The sequence below is a fragment of the Triturus cristatus genome, chromosome 6 (genome assembly GCF_964204655.1).
Source record: "Triturus cristatus chromosome 6, aTriCri1.1, whole genome shotgun sequence".
NCBI classification, from domain to species: domain Eukaryota; kingdom Metazoa; phylum Chordata; class Amphibia; order Caudata; family Salamandridae; genus Triturus; species Triturus cristatus.
In genome coordinates, this window is record NC_140589.1 from 1,353,629,333 (window position 1) to 1,353,655,613 (window position 26,281).

Here is a 26,281-nt window from a genome sequence, read left to right on the forward strand (position 1 = left end):
GCTGCAACTGCAAAGGGAGATCAGTGGGCGCATATTTTCCATCTCGGCAAACTATCCCCAGCAGTACTGGGAGACCGATGCAAAGCGCAGGAGGGAGAAGGAGAAAGACTATGAAAGAGAAAAAGCCCCAGCACAACAGGTGCCAACATAAATCAAGAGTCTTGATGACAGTCCATCATCCGCAGAAGATCAGGTAAAACATGAATACGGGAGCTACGTAGACAATTGCATCCCCAGTCTCTTCCCCCCCCCCCCACCCCCACCCCCCCCCAACGCTCCAGACCGCCCAAGAACAGAGAAGCTAAGAAAAAGTTACATGACCTAGGCTCATTACGAGGGAAGTGTCTTAGCAAGGGATCCAGGTAAGGCCTGCATTGCGTCCTGCTTACATTTGTGATCTCTTGCTCGTGATGTTGCGGGCAGCGTCTGCGCCACTGCTGCCTCCATTGCAGCTGTGTGTCGCTGGGCCCTCGGTCTTGCGTGTCATTGCACGTGCATACTACTCTCACTGAGCAGAATGCAATTCTTGACCCTTCACAGAATGGTTTCAGAGCTCGCCACGGCACAGAGTCTGCTCTGTTGGCTGTGACGGAGGAAATCCGAGGGATTTTGGATGTAGGCGATTCTGCGGCCTTAGTTCTCTTAGATCCAAGTCCCGCTTTTGACACTGTTTACCACGAAATTCTGCTGAAGCGTTTGCATGACATCGGAGTGAGGGAATCGGGCCTTGGATTGGTGCCAAGCCTTCCCGACGGGAAGATCTTTCCAGATTTGGGTGCCACCATTTCAATCTCAGAAGTGTGCTTTACAACAGGGGGTGCCTCAGGGTTCCATCCCGAGCCCTCTTCTGTTTAACATTTATATGCAACCTCTCGCACAGGTGGCTAGGGGGAGAGGGTTGTCATTTGTGTCATACGCCAATGACACCCAATTGGTGATCGCTTTCTCTAAGAAAAACAACGTCAGCCTAGGAAGGTTCAAGGAGGATCTGGTAGAGGTTGCAGGCTGGATGGCAACTAATTGCCTGCAGCTGAATGCCAGTAAATCCGAGGTGCTGTTATTTGGGAAAGACCTAGACCTGTGGTCCGAGCAGTGCTGGCCAGACAGCCTTAAACCAGCCCCTGTGCCTAAAGAGGCAGTCAAGAACCTGGGGGTCTGGGTCGACAGCGGGCTTACGTTTGACACACAAGCTAAAGCTGTGGCTGGGACATGTTTTGGCCTACTGCGTGGCCTGAAGCCTTTACTCTGTTTTTCCCCCCCCCTAGGGCACGTCAGACCATTATCCAGGCGACAATTCTGTCTAGGCTGGATTATGGTAACTCATTGTATCTTGGGGCCAACAAGTCTTGTGTTAAGCGCTTGAAGAGGATCCAGAATGCTGCGGCACGCATTCTGGTGGCACTACCGAGATCGGTTTCTGTTTCCCATGTCCTGCCCAAGTTACATTGGTTGCCTGTTGAGAAACGAATCCAGTTTAAAACTTTGCGTTTCGCATAAGATTCTTACTCAACAGGCTCCCTTGGTCTGTCTAATTTGCTTCAGTTTTATGTGCTGCGGCGGTCTCTTAGATCGGCCGACCAGGCGTTAGCAAGTGTCCTTGTTGAGAGCGAGAGCCGCTCATTCCGTTGTCTTGCGGCGCAACTCTGGAATCTGCTTCCTGTTTCGATCAGAGAGTAATTTGGTTTTCCGAAAAGCTATCAAGACCTGGCTTTTCCCGACTCACGTATAACTGCTTTCCCACCAGCCACCCTCAGTCTTTGGTTGCGCTGGGACGCCCCATTGCTGGGGCAGCTATGCGCCATACAAATCCGACAAATAAATAAAATTGTTGTCGTCCTCATCTGGTATTTCAATCCCCAGTACCCTACTAGCCTCTGTTAGAGAGCGAAGTTGATAGAGTCTGCCATCGTATCAAAATACAAGACAAAATGGGTGACCCCAAGAATACGCAATGTTGTGTTGGTGTAGGACAGCAGTGATGGGGCGAAATGTCTTACGTTTTTGAAGTGTGAGGGCAGCAAGATCCTGGTAGAGAACTGGTGTCTAAACCCGAAACAGGATAGGATGCTGTGCCCTGTCCTTCTGAAGAATCTCCTCCTTGGTGTGGAAGTCGTGGACACAGACTAGGATATCGGATGGCGGAGCATTGTCGGCCCGAGGGGGACCCACGCGGTGTGCCCTGTCAATCCAGAGCTCAGAGTCCAGAGGATTGCCCAAGATGGGATTGAACAGTTCATGCACAGAAGTAAAGATATCACCAGCTTCTGCGTTGGGCCACACTCCTCGGATCCGTACGTTATGACGTCGGGAGCGGTTCTCCAAGTCCTCTAAGTGGGTCTTAAGGTCCACCTGCTGGTTGTGTATGTGGAGAAGTTTGTTGTAGGAAGGAGACATCAATGTCCCGCAAGTCAATCTGGTCTTCCAGAGCTACTAACCGGTCTCCAACACGGTCAAGGTCCTTTCGGACGTCTTTAAGCTCTGCGGTGAGATCCTGTTTCACGGCGTGCAAGTCATCACAGAGGGCTGAAAATAAAGATTCCAGGAAGGCTTGCGTGACCGGTTCCTCCCTAGGGCCACTCACATGTGTCTGGGCAGCGTTGTGCTGCTTGGCAGAGTCTGATGTTGCGCCTCTCTGTGGGCATGCAAAGAGCTCCTGGAGGGACTTACTCTTCCCCCCCCGTGTAGCAGACATAGTTCTGTACAAACTGAGGAGACGTGGAATATGGCGGGAGTCGACTGCCACTGCGCCGCCACCCACAAGCACCTGGGAAAAGCGTAGAGGTCTATTTGAAGGGTTCAGGTGCAGAAGCAACACCTATCAAGACGCAGGGCAGGTAGATTCGACACGGCCACCCGCAGTCCACACACCGCCCCGACCAGCTTCGCGTGTGCGTAGAAGGAAGCTTCCTCAGAGCAGGGCCCTCCCAGCATCAGCAGCAGTAGTTGTAGGTGGCCACTCAACCTCGGTGTGGCGATGACCCTGCTATGGGGCAGGCTGCTGCGTTACACAAGCAGCATAAGAGATAGTTAGAAAAGCCTCACCTCCTGCTCAGCTCTGCCGCCACAGTTTGCTCTTTACCATAGACTAATTTTCATAGCATTTCTTTCTGTAGTACCACTGCTACTAATCGACTAGTTCTGCCCATTAGCTTTGAACCTAGATTAATCTAATTTGAAGATAAACACTTCAATTTGAAAACAGCAAAGAATAGGGTTTTTACTTTAATAGCCCAATGTTAACCCCGCTAGGGTAATCGGTGACTGGGTTCGGGTATACTAAACTGGAGATTATATCTTGCCTGGATAATCAATGGACAGATCTAGACATTTTGAGCTCATTTGGGACGTTGAGTATTGGTCCAGACCAACCTTTAAAAGGCGAAATTATTTTGTTGGTTTGACTAAGTGTTCTGTAGTGCCCCAAAACCTCTGCCTATTTTTTAAGTTGAAAAAAAAAAAAATTCCTGGGGGTGGTTCAGTTTAGAAGTGAATATAATAAAGTTCTTAAAGCTAGGTGGGCCCATATTAGGGAAAATGCTTGGGCTTCTTCACATTCAGCCATCACCTCACATAACGGTGTGTTCTGGAGTGTGATCAAAGCCTCATACTTTAAAGCTTCCTCAAATCCTGCCTTAACAGTTGCATCACCTGCACATAAATAGAAGGACAGTGTCAGCAATGTCTACTCATTTGCTGAGATAGATCAATTGTGCCCTAGTTCATCTTTGGAGTTGGATTCCCTTAGCATAACACCTGTGTCTTTCGATGTTGGAGGAGGTTCAAAGTGCTATTATTCAGAGTCCTAAACGAAAGGGATACTTCTAAAGATAATGTTGACTTTTGGGTCCCTCTAATTACTAATTAGTTCAGGACTACACCATCTTGGTCCCAAGGATGTTACTGTCTCCATATTTAAGAAGGGGGACAAGGCAGAGCCTATTTGTTACAGGCCAATACCTTGATGGAATTTAATAGTGAAAGTTGCGGATAGGGTTCTTTTGGGCAAACTGGCAATTGGGTAGAGGAGAACAATCCTCAAGACTCCCAATATGGTTTCTGAACATGTACATGATAACCACTAAACAAATAGTGACTAAACGCATTACTACGGATCTTTGCATTTGACAAGTGCTTTTAACTGGGTAAATCGATCTAATCTCTGGTCTGAAATGTTATCTGTGTATGGAGGTTACTATGGTTCATTTCCTCAGCCAGCTTCACACCAGTGCTCAGGTCTACTTTAAGAACCGGAGAGGTGTCTGTCAGGAATCTATCCCATCCTCAATTCTTTTTACTCTTTAGCTTGAAAAACCCCTCCAATGCATTAATGTAAAGAGCCAGGACATGATCCTGCTGGGTCCCTGCCCGATCCCCTGTACTGCTCTATGCCGATGATACCGTTTAAAAGGCCAGACCAGCAAATGGGGCTACAGAAACTGGACTCATTTGCACGTGTTATGGAAGAGCTGGACTTTTAAACTAATCTGGTGTGAGTGCCTCGGTCTAAAATGTCACCCTCATTTTGGTGAAGGCATGGATGTTCACAAAAAGAGGCACTTCAGTATTTGGGGTTCCCTTGGACTCCTCTTAATTAGGATCATCTTGGAACGGTTAGAATACAAGAGTTTGAAAGGTTAATCCAAGCACTTTAGGTTTGCCACTAAATTAGATTCAATGCCACTTAATGAAATTATTGCAATTTACAAAAAGTAAGTGGATTTCTACAGTGAGTTATGAAGTGTTCCTACGGGGCTATACAGCTATAAAGGGAATAAAATCTGTTAAGAATATTTCTTCAACAAAAGGTTAGTCACCATTCCACAGCACCTAATTTGGTCACTCATAGCTGGGGATCACCTATGTTAAAGATTTCATTATGTTTCGCCTGCTAGCCCTTTGGCTCAAGAGATCCCCTGGGTGAACTACAAAAAAGGTTGTTTTAACGGCTAAAGAAGCCAGGTCTATTGTGAACCCAGAACCAATTCATTTTTCTATGAAAAGAGACATTTTTATTGAATGAGACAAGAGGATAGCTTTTGCAATGAGTTTTGTAAATATTCCGTGAGGGCTTACTTGGATTTCCACCAATAGTATTGAACTGTATTTAACTTTTGAATATACAATTTTTTACTCTTGATAGGATGGGCTCATGGACGGAGGATTTGGCTTTTATGACATTGTGGCATGTTCTTTGCAAGCAACAACACATTTTATGTTGTGTTTTTATCAGCACAGTATTCGCGGATACCTAGGAAACAGCTATTCCTATCGCTATTGCTCTTGCTTAAATTTAGACAATACAGAAGCCTTCTTTTTGCAACACATCCAAAAACATTCGCTTTGTGGTGGCTAATTTTATCCCGCTGTTCAATAAAACTAGAAACTTATTGACCGCTCTAGAAAGAAATTCTGCCAATCTTGTATAAGTATTTCTGGTGTGCAAATGTTTGAGAAAGTTTACTATCACATTGTATGAGTTTAAGATGCCGTTTCTTGCATCTTTTATGGTTTTAAAGCCCAAAGAAGATTTCTGAACTGAATTACTTAATAAAGGTGCAAGGTGAGTAGTGATACAAAAAGTTAAAATAAATAACCCATATACCAGTGAACTGTGAAGTCAAATAATGCTGGATTAAAAAAAAAAAAAAACTAAACAGTAGGTGGAAGTATAAATCCAAAAGGGTAATAGAAAACAAACCAAAGGCTTATATACTATAAAGAAGATCAGAGATATGTTATTTTGGGCATTTTTACAAATTAAAAGACAAGCCTTGTCAAATTCAAAGCAGCTTAAATTTGTTATAAAGGAAGTAAGACAGACTGCACAAGCTTGTATACATTTAAAAAAATGCTGTAAATGTAGACTACACAGAAGCAAGAATATAGTTAAAGCAGCGCAAAATTAAAGCAACAGTGGACAAGAATTTTAGGTAACAGTGCAAACACGAAGCGCACTGTGTCTAAGGGATAAAGCACATGCGAGAGAGAGAGAGAGAGAGAGAGAGCGAGAGAGATAGGAAACATTCGCTCAGAGTGCTTACACAAAAAAGAAAACCGTTCTCCAAAAGCGAGCAGAGACACCAGACAAACAAACCGATGATAATGAAGAAATGGTCTACGGGTGGACAGACAAGATTGACAAGCTGGGACACGAATAAGAGGTAAGTAAATGAATGACAGGAAACCAGCGAATAGTGGGCAGGTTTCAAGCCTTTGTAGGTTCTTTGCAAACTCCAATATGTCTGGCAGCAGACAGCACATGCACTCTAGTAGACTCGACTTAACTTAGTGAGACTACCCTAATTTGCTGATCATATCTATTATCTACTATATGATCGTTTTTTTAAACAAATTTCCTAGAACATGTAGAAGTGTGTTTTCTGACTATTGTTAACCAGGCATCAATTTAGGCCTAGCAGCCATCTTTTCCAAAGTAGACATCTCCCTCCTGCACATTTCATGGTTTGTTAGTTCTGCAGCACACATTAAAACTGACACATGTTTTGTATTTCCACTGGCACTGTGCCTAGATCCCTCGCTGTTCTTGTTGATCTCGGAGCAATTTCCCTACCTTGTCCACAAAACTAACTACATTCAATGTCCTTTAGTTATGTCACTGTGCCCTATTAATTCATAATACTTTGCAGCTGTTCATATATACACCATCTCCAGATTACATTAACATAAAGTGGGCAGACTCAATATTCATGTAGCTGGATAGTGCTCCGGGACTAAGGAAATGGGATGTTTAACAAAACATTTAATAAAACGGTGTTCTGATTTGCTAATGAAAAGATAAATATGCACACACCACAATGATTTAATACGCAAACATGCTGTACATAAACCTCTGATTTGGAGCGCGCTTCAGAACTCTGAGCTTGCCTGAATGTTACTAGGGATGCTGTCAATTTCTCTTGATTTTAGAGCCCACTAGGGACTCTAAATCATACTTGCTTTTGCGCTGCTTTGTAATGCCCCATTTACTGACAGCTTTATGGGATTGACCATTGTCTTTCTATTCAATTTTGTAATAAAATCTTTTAACTTTATTCCACTGATCTAGAACTCAGTTATTGAGTGGGATCTTTTGCTTAATTTATTGTATTTTATTTCTGATATGTCGATGTAGTGGATGGTATCTTACATCGGGACACATTGCCTTGTGAAACTCGTGCTTTGTTAAAACCTCAATCATCAATCTGTGGGCATTCTGTTGAGGTACATTTTTGGGGTGCAAAAACTGTGGGAACCCCATGCCCACTAGAGTTAAGTTTCTTTATTCTCATTCAGTTGAGCCAGTAAATTATTTGCAATATGCAGCCAACATGTTACACACGTTAGTGGTGCACAGGCCTGGGGCTCTTAAGGCAAAAGCTGGAGTAGACCTCTTTGGTAGCTATTCAATAAGGTCTTAAACACCATGCATAGATTTCTTTAATAAAAGCTTAATCGGTGATAAAGTGCCTTAGGTATAAGTGTCTGAAAGCACGAGTGAGTCTTGATTTCTAGTGTGATCAGGAAAGCAGTCTCCGCAGTCAGTAAACATGGAGCGCTACGCAAAGGACTCTGGTGCCCTCCGGAACCGCGAGTCCTGTCCACTCTGCACCAGACGCCTCTGGTCTGTGTCCTAGTGGCCCACCAATCCATAAAAGGCTCTCCAGTAATCCTGACCTCAGATCCAGCACTGCCAGACCCCGCCTGCAGTCCGAATCCAGAGGCTTCCCCTACCATGACCGTTCAGACTAAGAAAAATCAGACATTAAAGGACACCCCTGCCCCCGAAGACACTGGGCCTTGGGGAGCTCGATCAACAGTGTCCCTACGACCCACAGCATCTCACCTTACTTATGCCACTGGAGACCTCAGATTCGACATCTGCAGCATGTCTGTCCAACAGAGTTTCTCCACTGAAAAGCATTAGGCGTCCCACGAGTCTTTGATCCCGGCCGCCCCTCTGTCGGTGGTGGTGTATGTTTGGTGCTGCCTTGGCAAATCCACCCCCACCCCCCCCCCGGTGCTTGTTCCAACCCCCGAAGCTTGACCCTGCAACAGATTTACCTACCTGCAAGCAGCGCGGATCCAAGCACCTCCAGTCTCCATTGAAACGCATTGGGCCCTTCTTCGAATTGGATCTCTGCACCTGGCCGCCCATCGCCCATGGTGGTGCAGATATTTTGCTTACTAGAAATTTGCCCTCAGCTCACTTTAGCCCATGAAGACTGAATGTGTAAGTGGTATACTTACCCGTTAAACTGCATGGTTGTTTTCCTCCATAAGTTAACATTGAACGGTTTGAAAATTTGCACTGTGTACTTTTTAAAGACTAAAGTATTTTTCCTGAAAACGTACGAGCCTTTTTGCGAAGATCTTGGTCTTAAAATAAATCTCAAAGCCTATTTTTATACAACTGGTGTGGACCTCCATTTGAGTCGTGTGTCCCTTATTGGTTAATGTGTGCAATAAATGTCTTGCACATCTGTTAATTCCAAGGCTGCTCGCCCACACTACCACAAATAGAGCACTTTTGGTTTGCATTGAGCCCTGTACACTTCTGGGGGAAGCTCTGGCCTTCGCACGGTATAACCACCTAATGATATACCATATACAAAGCCAGCTTCCTACATTATACATGCAGGCCCATTATTGCTGGAAGCTGCATTCTGAATGACCTGAAGCATGCTCTGGTCACCAGTTTTGCATTCTGTCCAATTGTTCTTTTTGCGTGTCACCCCAAGTGGGCCGACAATGCCCAAACGTGGGTCGCGTGCTCTCCATGCCACTGGAGTCAAGCTATCCTGGCTGATCAGGGCTGAAAGCCCGAAACCAGTCCTACGATGCTAGTTTCCAGTACAGGGAGGACCTGGCTTGGCAGATCGGGCTGGACTGCTCCCATGAGGCACAGGGTCAAGACTGATTTGCATATGGCTGGGTCCAAACTGGAATGGCATGGTGAGCAAAAAACAATGGATGTAGGCCCAGATCCCTGTACTGGGGTGAATGTATGACAATGTTCTGCATTCGGTCCAGCAATTTTTCTTTTTGCACTGGTCGCCAGTTATGCCAGTGTACAGATCACTATACATCAACCTGCAATCACTGATAATCCAAGACCGGCTCTCCTTGTCAGTCAAATGACTCATGAAACACACTGAACTAGGGAAAAAAAGTTATAATTTGGAAGACAAAAAGGTGAAAGCCTATCTTAGGCAAAAACTGAGCAGCTGCCGTTTTCATGCAGTCAGAGGACTTATCAGCTGCTATTCATTTGAGGATCTCCAATATACATTCCCATTACATTCTAAAGAGCATCTGGTGTCATTTTAAAAAATACAAAAAATAAATTACACAAAAAGTAAGCCATGCTATTGGATCACAGTGCATTGACAGACACTGAATAAACCATGACCATTACACTATTGGCCACATTTTGGAGTGCCTGGTGGGAGAGGAAGAGTCTGGATGCCTGAACACAAGGTGGGGGTAGGGTTACATGGCAGGCAGGGGCTATTGGGCCTCAACCATGGAGGCAGAGATTTTTCCACTGGGTTTCACAGAACCTACCCTACTAGGACCACAAACTGTGCCAAGTATAACTCTCCGAAACTGGATTCTCTGGTTAACAAGCAGTCATATGCTTCACGGGGAGGTAGTGGGAGAGGGGGGCCGGCACTCAAGGTCACAATCAACCAGAAGACAAAATAACCTCCATCTCCAGCCCAGTTTTTGCGTTTACAAGAAATACTTTCACCACACACTTGCACTAAATATCATACAATTCAAAGATTAAAAGTTAGGGACTTCGATTGCAATCCCCCGGTAGGCACTACACCCACCCCACTCCCCCTCTACTTCAAGAGGACTACTGCAAACAAGCAGTTGTCTTCATCCAGACCTGCAGCAACATACAGCTGCATTCCTGACCTAGGTATGCAGTAAAGAGCTTGCGTCTGCTCTTGGACAGTCTTTGCTCCAGTCAGGCAAAACAGGCTCATTCACCCTTGTAAGTGCTGCACGACAGGTCCACGGCTTCCCCAATATGGTCAGACTTCCCTTTATGTCCCCTCACTTTAGCAACTGGAGGTCAGGAAGACAGGACAGCAGTCCTTTGAATACTCCATTGAGCTCTCCCTTCCTTGGCCATAAAGTATTAGGGACTGGATCAAAGTGGGGTGCTTTGCGTCTCACCTTTATACACAATTTCTAGACCAAGAAAATGGCTCTGCCGTCTTAACTGTATGGAGAGGTTTTCCCTTCAAGTGACTTATCCAGCCTGTTTTCCAGGCACAGCCTTTGTGTATGGTGATGATTCTCGCAGCATATAGTACTGATGCGGTCTCCCCCCAGAGTCACAAAGAGGTGTGAGGTATCTGCACCTGGCCATCAGCTCGACTGAAGGAATAATTAAGGAAAGACAAAGGATAGGCCTCACCACCAGACTTCCTCATCTTGGACAAGATTCTACAACCCCATGCCTCAGCCCTACCATCCACCAAATGGCAGTGCTTGGGGAGATTGTCCAGTAGCTACTTGACCAAAATGACTCAATTTCTAAAGGCAGCCTTTCTCCACTCCCCTGGCTCTCAGAACTTGTCTCCTTCCTCCATCAACAGGAATGAAAGTAAGACACTGCCTCTGTCTGGAAGCAGTCATCACTCGTCATCTTGTGCTTGACCAGAATAAGGACATCTAAAAGGGGCTCCGCTGAACTATTACTTTGGCTCACACACACCATTCATGTAATAAGCTTAATACATGTGCCCCAGCATATCAGTGCAAAGTGTGGTGTAAGAACCTGGGTTACTGGTTGGTGGCAGGGGCAGAGGGGGGGAGGGAGGGGGGAGGGTAGAGATGCACACCCTACACAAGCAGTAACCACAATCCGGGTCAGGGTGAAGCACCAAGCAAGCCCCAAATTAACCTGTGCTCAACCTTCTAGTAGTGCAGCACAGACCAGTTAGGCTCAACTTTGAAGTCCTGCATAAATACTTTACACATTGCTTCTGACATTAATAAAGTGAAAACTCAGCACATGAATCCCACAGCAAATTAGACAAGCATTGGCATAGCCAATAGGTCTCGCTTTTGGGACCTTATAAGTATTTAGTTATGCAGCACAATATCCTTGGTGCAACAACATCAACTGTTGCATGGCTAAACACTTATAAGGTCCCAAAGGCAAGACCTATTGGCTATGCGAATGCTTGTTTAAATAGCTATTTAAAGCCCTGGGAATCTTTCTGCCTACCTCTCCCACACAAACATGCAGCTCTTGGAGCCATTTGTCACCGGCCCCTCAACAGCACACAAACGCATGCATGACACAACAGACACAGGAACCAAAAGAAATAAATAAGGACAAATGAAAATGTTAAAACATTCTGTAAATGTGAAGGGATTTGAAATTAATGGCTAAAAATTAAGTTTGTATCCTCCAATTGATACTTGGGACAATGCAAGTGCATCAAACAGAATGTAGTATGGATGACGGTCGCCTTAAAAGAATTTAGTAAAGCTTCAATTTTCCCTTAAAAATTAAAATCATTATTTTGTCTATATTGGTTTGTCAATTAAATAAATTGTTTTATCATTAGTGTACTCTGAGGTTTAAGTCATCGAAGATTTAGACCGGCGTAGTCAGCTTCCAGAATGACCCAGTTGGTGTACCCCAATTCCAATAATTTAGTGTGGGTTCCTGTTTTCCAGACATGATTAAGCTGGAGTCCACATAAGACAAATGGATAGGAACCACCGAATTAAGCAATTCAGCAAGCCTGCTTGGAGTCTAAAACAGCACCGACAGGAACCGATTAAAGACTATTTTCTTCTCACACCAACAGCAGCACCCACAAATTGTGTACCAAAAGGGAGTGGACAAGCTGCAAGTGCTTTCTAGCCTTGCATTGCATTTGCTATTGGTTTCCAGTCTACATTGCCCCACGGGAATCTTCAGGGTTCACTCGAAGGCAGGTCGCGACCCAAAGTTAATTAGGCATGCTGCAAGGAACTCTGCTTGTTTGGGCCCCGACTCCCCATCCGCGGAGCATTTATGATAAGTCAAGATGCAAGTAGAATAGTTTCAAGCTAAAGGCTTGGACGCTGCACAGGAAAGGAGAAGGATTTCAAGAAGCACTCCATGTACAAGGCACATGCAAAACTGAGGCAGCAGGGGGGTTGGGAAGGGCACTGGAATATAGGAAAGGCAGTTAGTAGCTGAAACAAGTGTGCAGCTTCATTAAGGTAAAGGAAACAGGCGCATGCCAGACACCATTGATGCAGGATGCTTTCTCGGTTTCCTACAGTTTGAATCACGATAGTTTAACTTCTGAATTTTTATAGTTTATCTATGTAAATTAACACTGCCTCAATGTAGCATGTTATTGCTAAATAAATAACAGGTCCAACGACAATCTGTTTATGAGGCCATAGTTACCTCATAAGAATGGGAAGTCGTTTTTCAGTGCCAGGTTCACTTGCAAACAGACAACAGAAAAAGATCACACCAAAAATATTCTAGTGCTACAGACTCCCCATTCTTGCTAGGTTTTGTCATAATATTCAGTTTAGGTTCTTTACAAGCCATGCATGTATCTATGGACACTTGGAAAGCGCAAACGTAGATGGACAACAGCGTATTGGAGAACAGCGACATAAGCTGCGAGATATTATTAATGCAAGCTAGTTTATATTAAGGCTAAAAATTATGGGGCAAGATAGGTTTATATTGTGTAGGGAGATAAAATCAGATTATCAATTCGTTTCTCGAGTGCAGAAGGGTAGAATCAGTTCTGATGATTAAGGGGATATTGTACTAGATTCTTTCCATATTTTTGTTTGAAGTTTGGCGAGGGTCTAACTTAACAAGGAAATGTGAGTATAAAATGGTTAATTTCTCACCAACGTACGCACAGGTGGCATTTCAAACGGCCTTATAAGTGATACTGCTTGTAATGACAATATTGCAGGTTTAAGGCGGCGGGAGACAACTAGAAAAGAGACGGAATGAACAAGCATTGGCCGCGCGGCCGTAAAAGTAACACCGCACGGCCGAGAAAGTCATCACGATTGCGGTGACGCGCTCTGTGCAAAGCATGTGAGGGATGCGCGTGCATCAGTTCGAGGCGGAGCGTGGCGTGCACGCGTGACCGTAAGCTGGTGGCTGCTTTGGTAGCACTTAGAGAAGCTGCTTTCTAAAATGTCTCGCCAGAGCAGCGCATGCGCTGGCGCAGGCAAAACCTAAAAAATAGAGCACGTTTAACCCCTTCGACGCTTATGACGGAACGGTTCCGTCATGCACGTCGGTTGGGCTGTGCTTATGACGGAACCGTTCCGTCATGGCCCCGCCCGCGCTCAGAACCTTCAGCACTGCGCGGAAATCCGCGCAGCGCTGAAGGGGTTAAATATATAAAACAAGAACCAAATGACAAGGATCTAACCATTAGAACTGGAGCACAAAGCTCCAACTGTGTTTCTCCGGTCACACCAGACTGGGACAAAGTCACAAGTTCAGGCTGACCACGATGTAGCATGGGACCCAGTAAGGCCTGCTGAACAGGAGTATCCTAAAATCCTGACTGTAGAGCGTAGCAGGGGCCCGCGTCGAGGATGCGTTGAGCAGCCAGGGCAGTGCGAGGTTCTGGTTGGAAATAAGTCACGCAGTGCCTGCTCCGGGGAGCTGTGATAAGGGGTCACGTCTAGCACCAGCTGGTTCTGAAGAAGCTGCAAGGTTTGCATTGCAGAGTCGTCAAGGACAGTTAGTGAAGGGCCTGCGATGTCCGAAAAGGCTGCAAAAGCGATGGGAAGTCCTGGCATCAGGAGAGGCCATGTGTGGATTCTGCTCTGAGCTGTGCCACTGGGTCCACAGATGGAATGGCAGAGCACCTTAGGTCCACTTCCAAGGGTCCAGGATTGGGGTGGCGCCATTTGGCAGGGTAGGACTCACAGTTGCTAAGTCCAGGTGCTGGTTACAAGAGACTAGCCCTAGGAGTCACTCAGGAGGTCCTGGGTACAGGGTACAGGTTTCAGGTCCAGTCCTCCTCACCCAAGCAAGAGGACAGCAGATCAGTACAGCAGTACTCCTTCCTGGCAGAGTATTCATAGGTCCAGAAGTATAGTGAAGAGTTGGTGTCTGAGGCCCAATATTATACCTGGTGCCTTCTTCGAAGTGGATGAAGCTTCTAGATAATTCTCTTTGAAGTGCTCAGGGTTTCTGCCTCCCCTGCCCTGGCTCCAGAACAACTACAGGGGGTATGCAATTCTTTGTGTGAAGACTAGCACAGTCTGTTCAGGTGTAAGTGGGGCTGGGCATAGCTCTACCCCTGTACCTGCCAGTGATGGCCCATCCAGGGACACCTAAGCTCTATTTTGTGTTGCTGTCTAAGAGAAATACACAAAGAACTGCACTTAGTCATGTGACACAGTCTGCAGGCACTAAATGGCTAAGACCGGAAAATGCCAACATGCTACATGTAGATTTTTAATATGAACAAGCATGGGCATAGCCAATAGGTCTCGCTTTTAGTACCTTATAAGCATTTAGTTATGCAGCACAATATCTTTGGTGCAACAACATCAACTGTTGCATGGCTAAAAACGTATAAGTTCCCAAAGGAAAGACCTATTGGCTATGCCAATGCTTGTTAGATTTGTAAGGGGCGAGCAGTTTCCCAGTAATAACTGTTTAAAACAACGACAAAACATGAACAGGCCCTGACGAAGCCAAAGGGCTGCCAGCCAACGACAGACCTAGTATGGTCTATAAAATGCAGCCAGCAGTGAAAACGAAGCAAAGCATTTACTTGGTTGGTTTTCTGCAGCTCGATTAGATTCCCCAGCAGAGGTACACACTGAGCTCCTAAAGCGCTCTACCGACTTGCCTGACTCGTGAATGAAACCAGTCCTTCATGGCTTTTAAGTCATTCGCACTAGGGCATAGAGGAGAGGGGGAGATGGTTTTGCAATGCAATAGGTCTGGCATTTACGTGAGTTTGAGCTATTCGCATTGTAAATGACAACGCCTTTTATTTATGTTTTGGTTTTTAAAACATAAATTAAAGACATTGTTATTGCCAATGCAAATAGCTTAAACTCGCGTAAATGCGAGACCTGTTAAATCGCAAATACTTGTTTCCCAGAGAGAGCACGTTCTACGCCTCCACTCATCTGACCGCACTGTGCAGTGCTAGCCTTCGCTTATTCCTGTAAGCCTCGTGGGGCACTTTCAAGTACTGATTGTGGAGAGCAACGGGGTGTGTGGTTGATGTGTCCTGCACTGTCGAAAATACAGATTTGTGCCATGGGACATGTAATCAGCCCCCTTTGCTGGTCTTGTTCTGTGGTTTGAGCCAGCTCTGGCGTTGCCTGCTGTCTGCTCCAAATGTGCAGACAGCACGACGGTCCCCAGGCTGCACAATCCACAGCCAGAAAGAATGCACCAGTCCCTGTCACATGTTTACATTGTGACAGTTTTGAATCCCGAAACCTATGGCAGATCTTCTGTTTCCCTACAGACAGACCTGGGCGGGTGAGCAGTGCGAAGGCAGGTTTCCAAAGCCGTACGGATATGGGCATGTCTGCTCAGTCTCTTGTAGCATCTCTTGCAGCACCCCCGGTTCCTCCCCCGCCTCTCCTGCTGCACTTGAGGTCGCAGGTGACACGGGTGCAAACAAAATAAAAAGAGTCCTGCTTGGGAAGTCTGGATTGATGGCTCACGCTGGGCGCCCTCGGCAAATGTCAGGAGAAAAGAGGGGCGAGGTCCGCTGTCTGAGAGTGCAGCCAGCAGTGTGATGAGCTGGGGACGAGACCCAGATACAGAAAGGTCGGCTCACAGCAGCGTTAACTCGACAAAGGCCCACCTAGGCCAAGGAGGTCACCTCACAGGAAGATACAGTCCCTGAAGTTACACGAAACAAGAAAGTCAAATAAAGCGTGGTGCTTGTGGAAAGGGCACCGCGCTGATACTTAAAGTATGTTTATGATATTAAAAATAGAGGTTTGCGAGCTGCGCCGTGTTGAACAAAGGCGTGCTACCATACTTTAAGATTAAGTACGGCGTGCCACACCGCAACAATTACAACAAGGGAAATTATGCTGTTTATTGACGTGACTAACAAGGCCGAGTGGTGCGCGCGCTTACGAGCAGCAGGCCGAAGTGGATGCCTGCTTGTGCCCCAGGGGGACAGCTGAGTGAGAGTGGTGCACTTGCGAGCAGCAGGCAATGTGTTTCCAATTATTCAGCGTCTTTAAATATGCACTAGTGATATTTAGTTAGGTAGGGAAATAGGATGTGCCTTTTTAAAATCAGAAAACTAATTTAATGGGCTACCGAGAAGAGTCAGGCGCGCTAAAAGTTAAAATAAAAAAAATAAAAAAGCATTGGCCGCGGGGCTGTGAAAGTGACGCGGCTGCGCGGCCGTGAAAGTAATCGCGGGCTGTAAGGGTGTCCGCGAGATGGCGCCTGTGCTTGCAAGCGCGTGCTCGTAAGCGCACACCCGCGCGCGTAATCGCACGCTCAAGGCCACAAGCAAAAGCATGTGGTACCATTTTTAAATGTCCACTCACTAAATGTTTCGCCTGAGCAGTGCATGCGCTGGCTCAGGCGAGACCTAAAAATCAGACTTTAGCAAAAGGGGACTTTATATTACAAATCCATAGACAAACATGAAACGTTCCCCTGTTAACATTTGGAAAATTAATCTTAAATGTAATAAGGTTAGCTCAATATTATCTTATGGAATGGTAGGCTTTGCAATAATGAAAAAAGAAGAGTTTTTCACTATCAGGAAATGTAAAACTTAAAAACGTACAGGCCATACTTTTTAAATGCTTTGCACCCTGCCCTGTGGGCCGTTTAGGTCCTAGCCCAGGGGTGACAGGTTTTAAAAAGAAAGGTTGAGGTCTGGCAAAAGATCAATTGTCAGGTCGACATGGCAGTTTAAAACTGAACACACAGGCTGCAAAGGCAGGCCTGAAACAGGTTTTCAAGCCTACTTAAGTGGGTGGCACAATAGCTGCAGGCAAACTAGTAGCATTTAGTTTACAGGCCCTAGGTACATGTAGTACCAGTTTACTAGGGACTTAAGTAAATTAAATGTTACAAGGCTTTAAGGTGGGAGCACACGTACCTTAGCACTGGTTAGCAGTGGTAAATTACGCAGAGTCCCTAGGCCAACAAAGACAAGATCAGAAAAATATGGAGTAAGGCATTTGGTTGGGGGGGGGGGGGGGGGGGGGGGGGGGACCACCCTAAGGCCGACTGGTCTAACAACTGCATTAATACCCAGAAGTGGTACGTTATGCAGATGGGACAGCAGGCTTCAACCCAGCTGACCAAGAGAAGAACTGGTCACACAACTGGCTTCGCTTGCCACCACTGCTCTATATGAAATAACAATGACCAGGACAGCAGTGAAGGGTCAGCAATGAAGGACTTCTATGGGCCACCCCTTCCGGGAACAGGACGAGTCCAGGACCTCACGCAGCAAAAGACCTAGGCTTCTGTGCACACACTTAGTTCAACAAGGCAAGACCAAAAAGAAAAGTCAGGAAACCAGATGTACATCTGTCCGTCCCTCCCTCCAGGTTGGGGAAACAGCAGAATACCAGGCAGGGATCATTACCATACCAACACTGGAACACTCAGAAAAGACCTGAACCGTATAGGTGCTACCTTGTTGACCTCAATGCATTAAAATAAACAATATGCCACGCCATAACATTCCTGATGCACATGCTCTCACTAGAGTGCAATCTAGCTTATCAGCTCTACAACAAATTAACATATCAAACTTTACCTCATCACTATTTGAGAGGCAAAACCCTTCATTGCAACGGAAAAGGAAGTTTTATATGGAATAAATGCAGCTCAAACTTCCTCCCCTTCCAAACAACTAACTGCTACCCTGTTGATACAACACTTCCAAATTATAGCTTTACGTTTCTTCACATATCAAGTGAATGCAACAGTTAAAAGGCAGCTTTAATCAACTGAAAAAGAAATTCTGTTTCCCAAACACCTGTCAACCCAAATGCAGTCTACTACTCTACTAAGCCAAGTGTCTGGTTACTTTCCTCTATAAGGGGTTCCTAGACAATTCGTCAGATATCAAAAGTGTACCATTGATTAAAGAGTTCACAGAACCTTCCGTTAGATTGAGCTTAAGAATTTTATTCAGAACTTACTTGGTTTGAAGCTTAAATGCTTCTGAAATCTGCAAACTTATAACAGTCATGCAACGTTTCTTTATCTGCACAGAATAGCCAATCCACTGGACAGCATTCCAACATCCTAATCTTGGCCTTCCATACAAAAAAACGTTCAGGTGGTTCCACCCATTATATATTAGTTAATAAAATTCATTTAAAAAAAAAAAACTTTTTTTTACAGCTTTATAAGTACCTGTGATTTAATTCTTCACCATCTTCAAAAACTCCAAAAGGCTTCATTGCTTCAATCAACTTCTGGGTATAAATGAGATCAATCTCTTTGGGAGGAGCCAGGCTAATAGGTGAGGTAATTCCATAATGTCTGGGAGGCTGCTCCAGCCTGTGGCTTCTGAGGGAAGAAAAATATGTTAGAACTCAAAGCATCAAAGTAATGAAATCACTGGACAGTGTGCAGATTAACACAATACTATAAAATTCCACTGTATGCGAAGTGTTGGAGGACATTCCAGGAGACAATGACAGATGACATTTCCTCATATCATTCTCTTGGTCTCTTTACAAATCTACCCTTATGAAGTGGTCAAACCGGTTGCTTCTGCATACAATTGATGCATTTTGAACATTGATTGTTATAGACCGAGGCGTGTCATTCAGTCAAATAGAGTTTAGTATTTATTCAATATTCTCTCAAGTTTAGGGATGAAAGACACTTCTACTAACCGATCACAAAGCAAGTGTAGAACTACTCATTAAAAGGCGTAATTGAGCCCAATAGCCCCTACAGTCAGAAACCAAGGCCCCTTTGAAAACAGAGGACATTTTTCTTCTGTATGCATCCTATGCAGTTTCTAGCAAGGTAGTTCCTCTGTAGCTTTTCCTCTTCATTCATAGTTGCATAGTACAGATTATAGGTTTCATGGTTCATGTGTACAATGTTCCGGAGTAGTGATTTCAGATGGTGGCTGCTCCTTTTGGGATAACTATGCTTCAGGGGCACAGGACCCTTTATGTGAGAAAGGTGAAGCCTCCTTACGGACAAGTCCCAAGGACAGCCCCATCTCCGAAATGGTTATCACTTACACTGGTCTACCATGCATCACCCATGCCACGAGGGACTAAACCAATAATGGGAGATCGGCTTGGTGCATATGCTTTCACTCCAGTTACTCACCACCTCATTGTGTTCTTGGTGAAGCATACCTGCTGAACACAAGAAATCACAAAGGCCTACCATAGTAAAAACCGCATGCTTCCAAGGTGTGTACGCAGATCGTTTAATGTGTAAACTGGGTAAATGTTTGTGCTCATTTGAGTGGTACATCTACACTAGGCATAGTTGCTCTTAATGGTTTCACCCCGATTCGCCAATATTTGTAAATAAGAATGTACATCAAACAAGTTTTATGAAATACTTTACAGAACTTTAATTGAAAGTTGCAATTAAAAATTGTATCAGAGTTTAGCAAAACTGCCTGTAACCGTCAGTTTTATTTTTAAATCTTATTGCAAACAATATTTGAGTACATTTTGAACACTATCACAAAAATGTGTATCCAATCCCTCGGCCTGTGTTTGCCAATAATCAAAGAGCATTTCTGGGAGCATAAGTAGTTAACATTGTTACATTTTGCGAAATGAGTTTTCCAATGCAGAACATGCTCCTAACGTTAGGGCTAGGGTCTGGGTTAGCACGCAGACGTCGGTATTTTACACATGTAGGTCAGCAGGCCTCTACTCGAGTAACACCAAGACTCTAAATCCTAACAGACAGCAGTCCAACGTCCGTCAAATAAGGGCACACCTTATAAGCTCCTCTTGGTCACAGTGCCACGTGGCCCATAGGGACATTGTTGTTCACTAACTTAGCATAAGCACGTTGCAGCTTGCCTGCTGCTTTGCGCACGTTATTACAAGTCTTTACTTTTGAAATAATTAGAGTGACTGCTTTCACTTGAGAACTCACCGCTGTGTTCACTCTGCATGTTCTTGGGATTTTGACTGAGCATTATGTCCAAGGTCGAACAATGCCCCTTGTTATTTTGTTCTGGCCAGACCATAGCCCTTAGACAAAACATACCGATGCAGCTGTTCGGACAAATGTACTTGGGTTTTATTAGAATACACGAATAGGTAGACAAACGTGGAGGGGGACCTTTCCAGGGAGAAGAGCGAGACAGCACATGATTTAGATCTACCATCTATAGGCTAAGGTATGGGGTCTGCTGACAAAACCCAGAGATCTTCTATTATATAATATTTATTCTTAGCAAGGGGAGGGAGGTTCGGCACTATAGTCTTTTCTCCATTGTCTTTTAATGAGGACATCTCATGATATATGGACTAGCTGCTATGCGGACTTTGTCCTATGCATTTTCCTACTCGCTGTGGCACGTATACTGCAGGTTAGTTAAAATAAATATTTTAAACTGTTTCGGGTCGGTCCGATCTTATTGAGGACAAGAGAAAGAGTGTGAGCGAAAGGGTGTGTCTTGTTACCGAGATCTGGGAGTGCTGTGTTATGGGGTGTCTAATCATTTGTTTCTCTGTGAGTAAGTAGGAGAGCAAGTGAGACACTATAGCTAGTCGGTCATGGGTTCGTGGGTACCGAGATGGTAGGAAGACCCAGTCCCTATACACCAAGGTCCCATATTCCTGTGCATGGTTCTGCGTTTGTGCAGTATCCCTGCAACATGGCGCCACAGTTAGGTCTGGTTCTGATTAGAGACCCCCGAGTAGCGCTCCCCCCCCAACACCAGTATCCGGAGACGTCTGTGGTGTGAGGGATTAGCCTCCTATATATGTCAGGGGTGTGGAATTTAATAAAATATCTACTTGTCCATGGGGCAGGTTGCTTCAAAAAATCTACTTGTCCTGTAACAAAATCTACTTGTCCTGTAACAAAATCCACTTGTCCCTTTTGTGCCATGTAATGCGGCGACAAATGATGAAAGCAATCTCATTATATAAAAGCTCTGAAATAACCAGATTATTCCAGGGTTCCTACCATAGTAGGGTTTGAATACTAGCAATTCCCTTATGTTGTCACGTTTCCGCAGATCTACATACTGGGGCTGAAGGTAATGGTAAGCAATAGTTCCAGGGTTTGAATGCCCTTTTGAGTCTGTGCAAACCTACTAACTTACATTTTTTTTTTTATTGTTTTTCACCAACTCTCCTCTAACCTTTTCCCATACTGAGAAAGGTTGGAAATTTACTCCTGACAATGGCAGACATAAAACTTCTTGCAGGGTAGAGAAGAAAGTGGTTTAGTGAAAGTGAACTTGCAAACACTCAGATTTTCGCATGAGCAAATCTACACCTGCATATTGCTTATGCTACAATGCAGCTCACAAGTATTTTCTAGGAGTACTATTTCTTGGCCTACTTCTGTAAAGTCTTGTGAATTCAGGAAAGCCGTATATCTGCACTTAATGCAAGGACATGGAGGCACTTTTAAGACTATTTAATAATTGGTCCCATAATTAGGTCTAGTGTTAACCATGACATTTTGTGTTTATTAAATCCCGTCTATCGGCTAGCTTTACTGTGAGCGACAGCATTCTGTTCTTTCACAAGGAGCATATCAACGCAGTCGTTTTGTTCAGTGCCAGGACCTACTATGGCAATGTGTGCTTTTTGAGCCCAAAAACAATTTTTGCTTTTGCCAATGTTTGTTAAAATGGTGAGAGCCAGGCAGCTCCCACACGAATAAGGATTTACAAAAACCATGCCACAACAAGTCACGCATTGACAAAAACCAAAAAGCTGACCAACAATTTCAGACCTACTGGCTTTACCAATGCTAGTTTATTTTGAAATTTCCCATAATCTTATTAAAACTGGTTATATTGATTTTCCATTATGAATATTTTTGGGAAATACTAGCATACATCAACACATTTTAATAAATTTGCTGCAAAGAAATGGTACGTAAAGGTTTACAGTAGTTCAGTGAAATGATTTAGCATTTTTTTGTGAACATTTTATTTTGAAAGCAAAGAATCCTCAATCTTGCTTTCAAGCTTCTGCAAATATTTGCATCTAATCAGAGAGCATTCTGGGAGCATTACGCATAGCCTCATATTGCTCAACATTGAAAACGTGAGTATACATTTTTATACTGGAACTACTGTCTGCAGTCTGAGCTTGCAGCATTTACGTTGAGCGCTCACACCAATAATAAAGGCTTTGCATTAATGAACCATAAATATAAGATTGAACAGCATTAATACATGGACACAAATATTACCTTAACTGCAAGCAATCTCTTTCCCTGAGCCATAATGAGGTAATGTAAACTGGTAGCCAAAGTGTTTGTGCTGTAGGGGGTTGGGCCTACTTGTCCTAAGGACAAAATACACATGAAAACGTGTTGCCCTTGACCCCAAACAATAGGTCTCGGGCGTCGGGCTATAGGAATTCCACATCCGATTTGTGTTTTATACGTTTTTCAAGCTTGAAATTCAAAAGGCTTTCTTTCTGACAGAGTTTTGCGCTACCGTTCTATTACACCTTTTTCATTCTTATGGCACAACCAGTCACAATTGCGGCACCTAACCGAGCTGCGGTTACGGTATTCTTGACTCAACGTGGAGTCCCTAAAGCAGGGGCTGATTTTATCTTTGTGGTCGAGGCGGATGTGGCTTACTGCTTCAAAGTCTTCTACTCTTGGGTTGCATTTCCCACAGTAGATGGAAATGATAATTTCTTTCATAAATATACAGCAGCCGCTGTTCCACAGAATTATCGCCCTTATATATTACTTGAAGTTCCGTTAATGGCCTGGGAGCATACCATCTGGTTTAATGGTGCCCTTCCTCACTCTGTTTCAGTGGTTCGTTTAAGCACCTTATCAGTCGATTAGGCCACTTAACCTGTTTTGGCTGGTTTCACCCCACATCCAAATTATCTTTAGGTTACACTCAGAGCTACGTCATTTACATACATTAATTCATATACACAGAAGAGTCATACAATTTATGTCACGTAATATTTAAGTGGCTCCGGCTGCAGTCGTTCTTCAGACACCTGGACATGGAGGTGGTCTTGTCATTAGTCCCATTAGGATTAATTCAGTGATGGGCAAACGTCCTCAAAATAGAGATGATTTACCATATTGGCTTGCTGAAACATTTGAGCAACTCAAGGTAGTTTTTCCGCATACTACACCGGTTGAGAAACACAGGATACTGATAAGTTTACCGAGTGGTATTGTTCCCGCTTTGGCCGACTGCACCACCTGGGGGACTACGTTTGCTGCGGAGTACACACTGCTTTGGCACCCCCTCCATGAGCATTCTACCAAGCGTTCTGAAGAAATTTCAAGATTAACACGGGGCTCGTCCGGCCCTGGAGTTGGGGGATGAGATGTGAGCATGTTCCCTATTGTCTCGGATAGGATTTTGGCCAAGGTCCAGGTAAGGAAGTTAGCTTGCAAGTGCGTCAACACCTTCCGGCAGAAAAGGATGTTGACAGACCGAGGCAGTTGCCAATTATTATTGCGGATGTGTATACATCATTGGGTCGCAATAGTTTGGGAGTAAGTCCCCTTACTCCGGTACAGAACAAGCTTCCTCCTGAAAAGGAGGGATGCCCAGTCTTTCCTAAAAAGGCTTGGAATAATAATCAGCTGCAGCAACAATAGAAGCCTGGTTCTCATGCAGGTTCGCCTCCACCTGACACTTCTGAACGTAAATATGATTTGTGCGACTGCTCTAAAATTAAGACCCGAGATGTTCCAGGTTCCCGTTACTAGTTCTCCTCGTTCCTCTCAGGAATCGTCGGATCAACAATTTGGCAGAGGACGATGTCCGGATCGCAGGGAAGGAGAGTCTATGCAGGCTAGAAGTGACCCGCAGCGCCAGTTTGATGTGAAAGTCAAGCAAGGGGAACCACCTCAATATCGTGCCCCATATCATAAGAAAAAAGTCTGAGTTTTGACTGCAAGGTATGCCTCAGTTGGCGAGAACCTTGCTCCGACATGAGTTAAACGGTAACCCTCCTGGACAGTGCACCGGAGATTACCATAGTGCAGCAGACACTCCATCAGCGTCTGGAGGCGAAAGCAATTGACGCTTTCATCACAGTATAAACAGCTGATCCTCGAGTCGCTCCTCCATATAGACTATGTGGTGACCCTTCAAATTGAAGGTTTTATTAAACAGAGTTAAAACTGTTTTGGTTTGTTTGCGGCATACATAGTGTCCCTTTTGCATGAGATCGACCCAGATGCATTCTCGTACGTCAATGACATTTACTTGACAGATGATGAATACTGCAGCATCTATTGCGTGTTGACTGCATTATCACACATTTCGCAAACTTTGGTTACTTATTCAATTCTGCTAAGTCTCATATCTTCTTGGCAGTTTTTTCTTGGTTACGAAATCAATGAATTTAGAGGGCTGGCCCCCCACTTTCTGGAGAAATGTGCACAATTGCAACCTCCATCTACACAATGCAGTCTGATCTGCTTGCGACCAACTTCTTGTTAACACAAGACAAATCTAATTTGGTCATACGGATTGTACCAGGCACATTAGGGTACACTTACTTAACGTTCAATGGGGTGTGTGGGGGGGGGGGGGGGGGGGGGGGGGAGTGAGAAGAGACATGGTCCCCATAGCTTTAAATCACATTTGTACACTTCGGCGGAAATGCGTTTCTCTTCCACAGAAATGTTTTGACAGCTGTCCACATGGTGATTCTTAAAGAACGCTCTTTGGCGCAGGGAAAACGCATTTTCTTGGTTTCGCCGGTACCTGCTTTAACAGCAGTTACAAAGGCTAGTGTCCCGAATTCTGAAGGCTTGCATCCACGTGAGATACAATGGACTAGTTCTTTGACATCGGCTGATGTCAACTTTATCTTCCATCCTTCTTTACAGACGCAAGTGTGTAAAGTAGCCGCTCTTAAGGAGTGCTTGCCACTCACACATTATTCATACTTTGGAACATCAACGTGTGGGAGCATACGCTGTTGCCAAACTGTTGGCTGATGAGGCAGCCAAATCTGCAGTAGCCACTTGTTCAGTAGCAGCAGTCACTAGGTCAATGACTAAAATGGGATATTCTAGCAGCAATTGCAGGCACGAAGGAGGGAACAAAGTTTCCCCAGGGTTTTCCTTCTAGTTATTTCTACCACTTGTCTTCTGCTCAAGCCCCACTTGGAACTATCCCGTCCATTGGGGATCGGCTGTTTCCCAACGAGGACCGCAGAATTTCATTGATCATTGCCGCACATGAAGGCGTAGCATCTGCGCATGCCAGAATATCAGTGACAGCGTCTTTTACAGCAACGTATCTAGTGGTGTGGTTTGTATCAACAGGCATGTAAATATGTTCTTTCTTGGGACATTTGTCAACAAATTAAGCTAGCTACTGTTGTACGTCCACCCTACATCTCCAATAAGGCATTTGGCTGTATTTATCTTGATCACTGCGGTCCTTTGACATCAGACATTGCATTTAAACACATTTTGGTTGCAGTGGATTCATGGACTAGATTCTTTTGGGCTTGGCCTCAACGTAGTGCGGATGCTCGAACTGTCATTAAAGATTTGTGCGTCTTTGTCGGGACATTTGCTTGTGCACTTTAAAATCTGACCAAGGTCCTGCTTTTGCCTCTAATGCTTACCGGGATGCGATGAAGTCTGTGGGGGGTGCAGGTGCAATTTTTGTCTCCATTCCGACCTGAGGGAAATTGTGGTGGAACGGATGAACCGTGACTTAAAGCAATCTTTGACAGCAAGAGTCTTAGATACTGGCAGGGGTTGGCTGACTCATCTCTATAGTGTCCAATGTGCACTCAATCCCCCTAGAAGATCTATGGGTGGGCGGACCCCATAAGAAATGCTCTTTGGCATTAAAATGTTTGTACCTAAACATTGTGACTGCTGCCGCAACGACGTATATAATCAGTGTTGTGTTACAGGATCTACAAACAACTCATGATTTCCATGCAAGAGCCCAGTTGCCCTCTTCTGCAGATCCAGCAGTGCAGTTTCCGGTTTCTGGCTGGCTTCCTAAAGTTGGAGATCTGGTCCAAGAAAAGTAGGAAAACAAAAAGGAATTTGGTCCATCCTACTGTGCACCGGTCGAAGTCCTTGGTTTAAAAA

At 44.7% G+C, this 26,281-nt stretch overlaps 1 protein-coding gene across 3 annotated transcripts in view; it reads right to left on the reverse strand.

Moving 5' to 3' along the window:
* The window catches only part of PAPOLG (poly(A) polymerase gamma), a 465,484-nt gene that overhangs the window by 364,682 nt on the left and 74,521 nt on the right, over positions 1-26,281 (reverse strand). For all 3 annotated transcript variants that reach the window (XM_085612363.1, XM_085612362.1, XM_085612364.1), the window contains exon 2: positions 18,398-18,553. In XM_085612363.1, the coding sequence (XP_085468489.1) occupies positions 18,398-18,553 (156 nt within the window). The remainder of the gene's footprint in view (positions 1-18,397; positions 18,554-26,281) is intronic.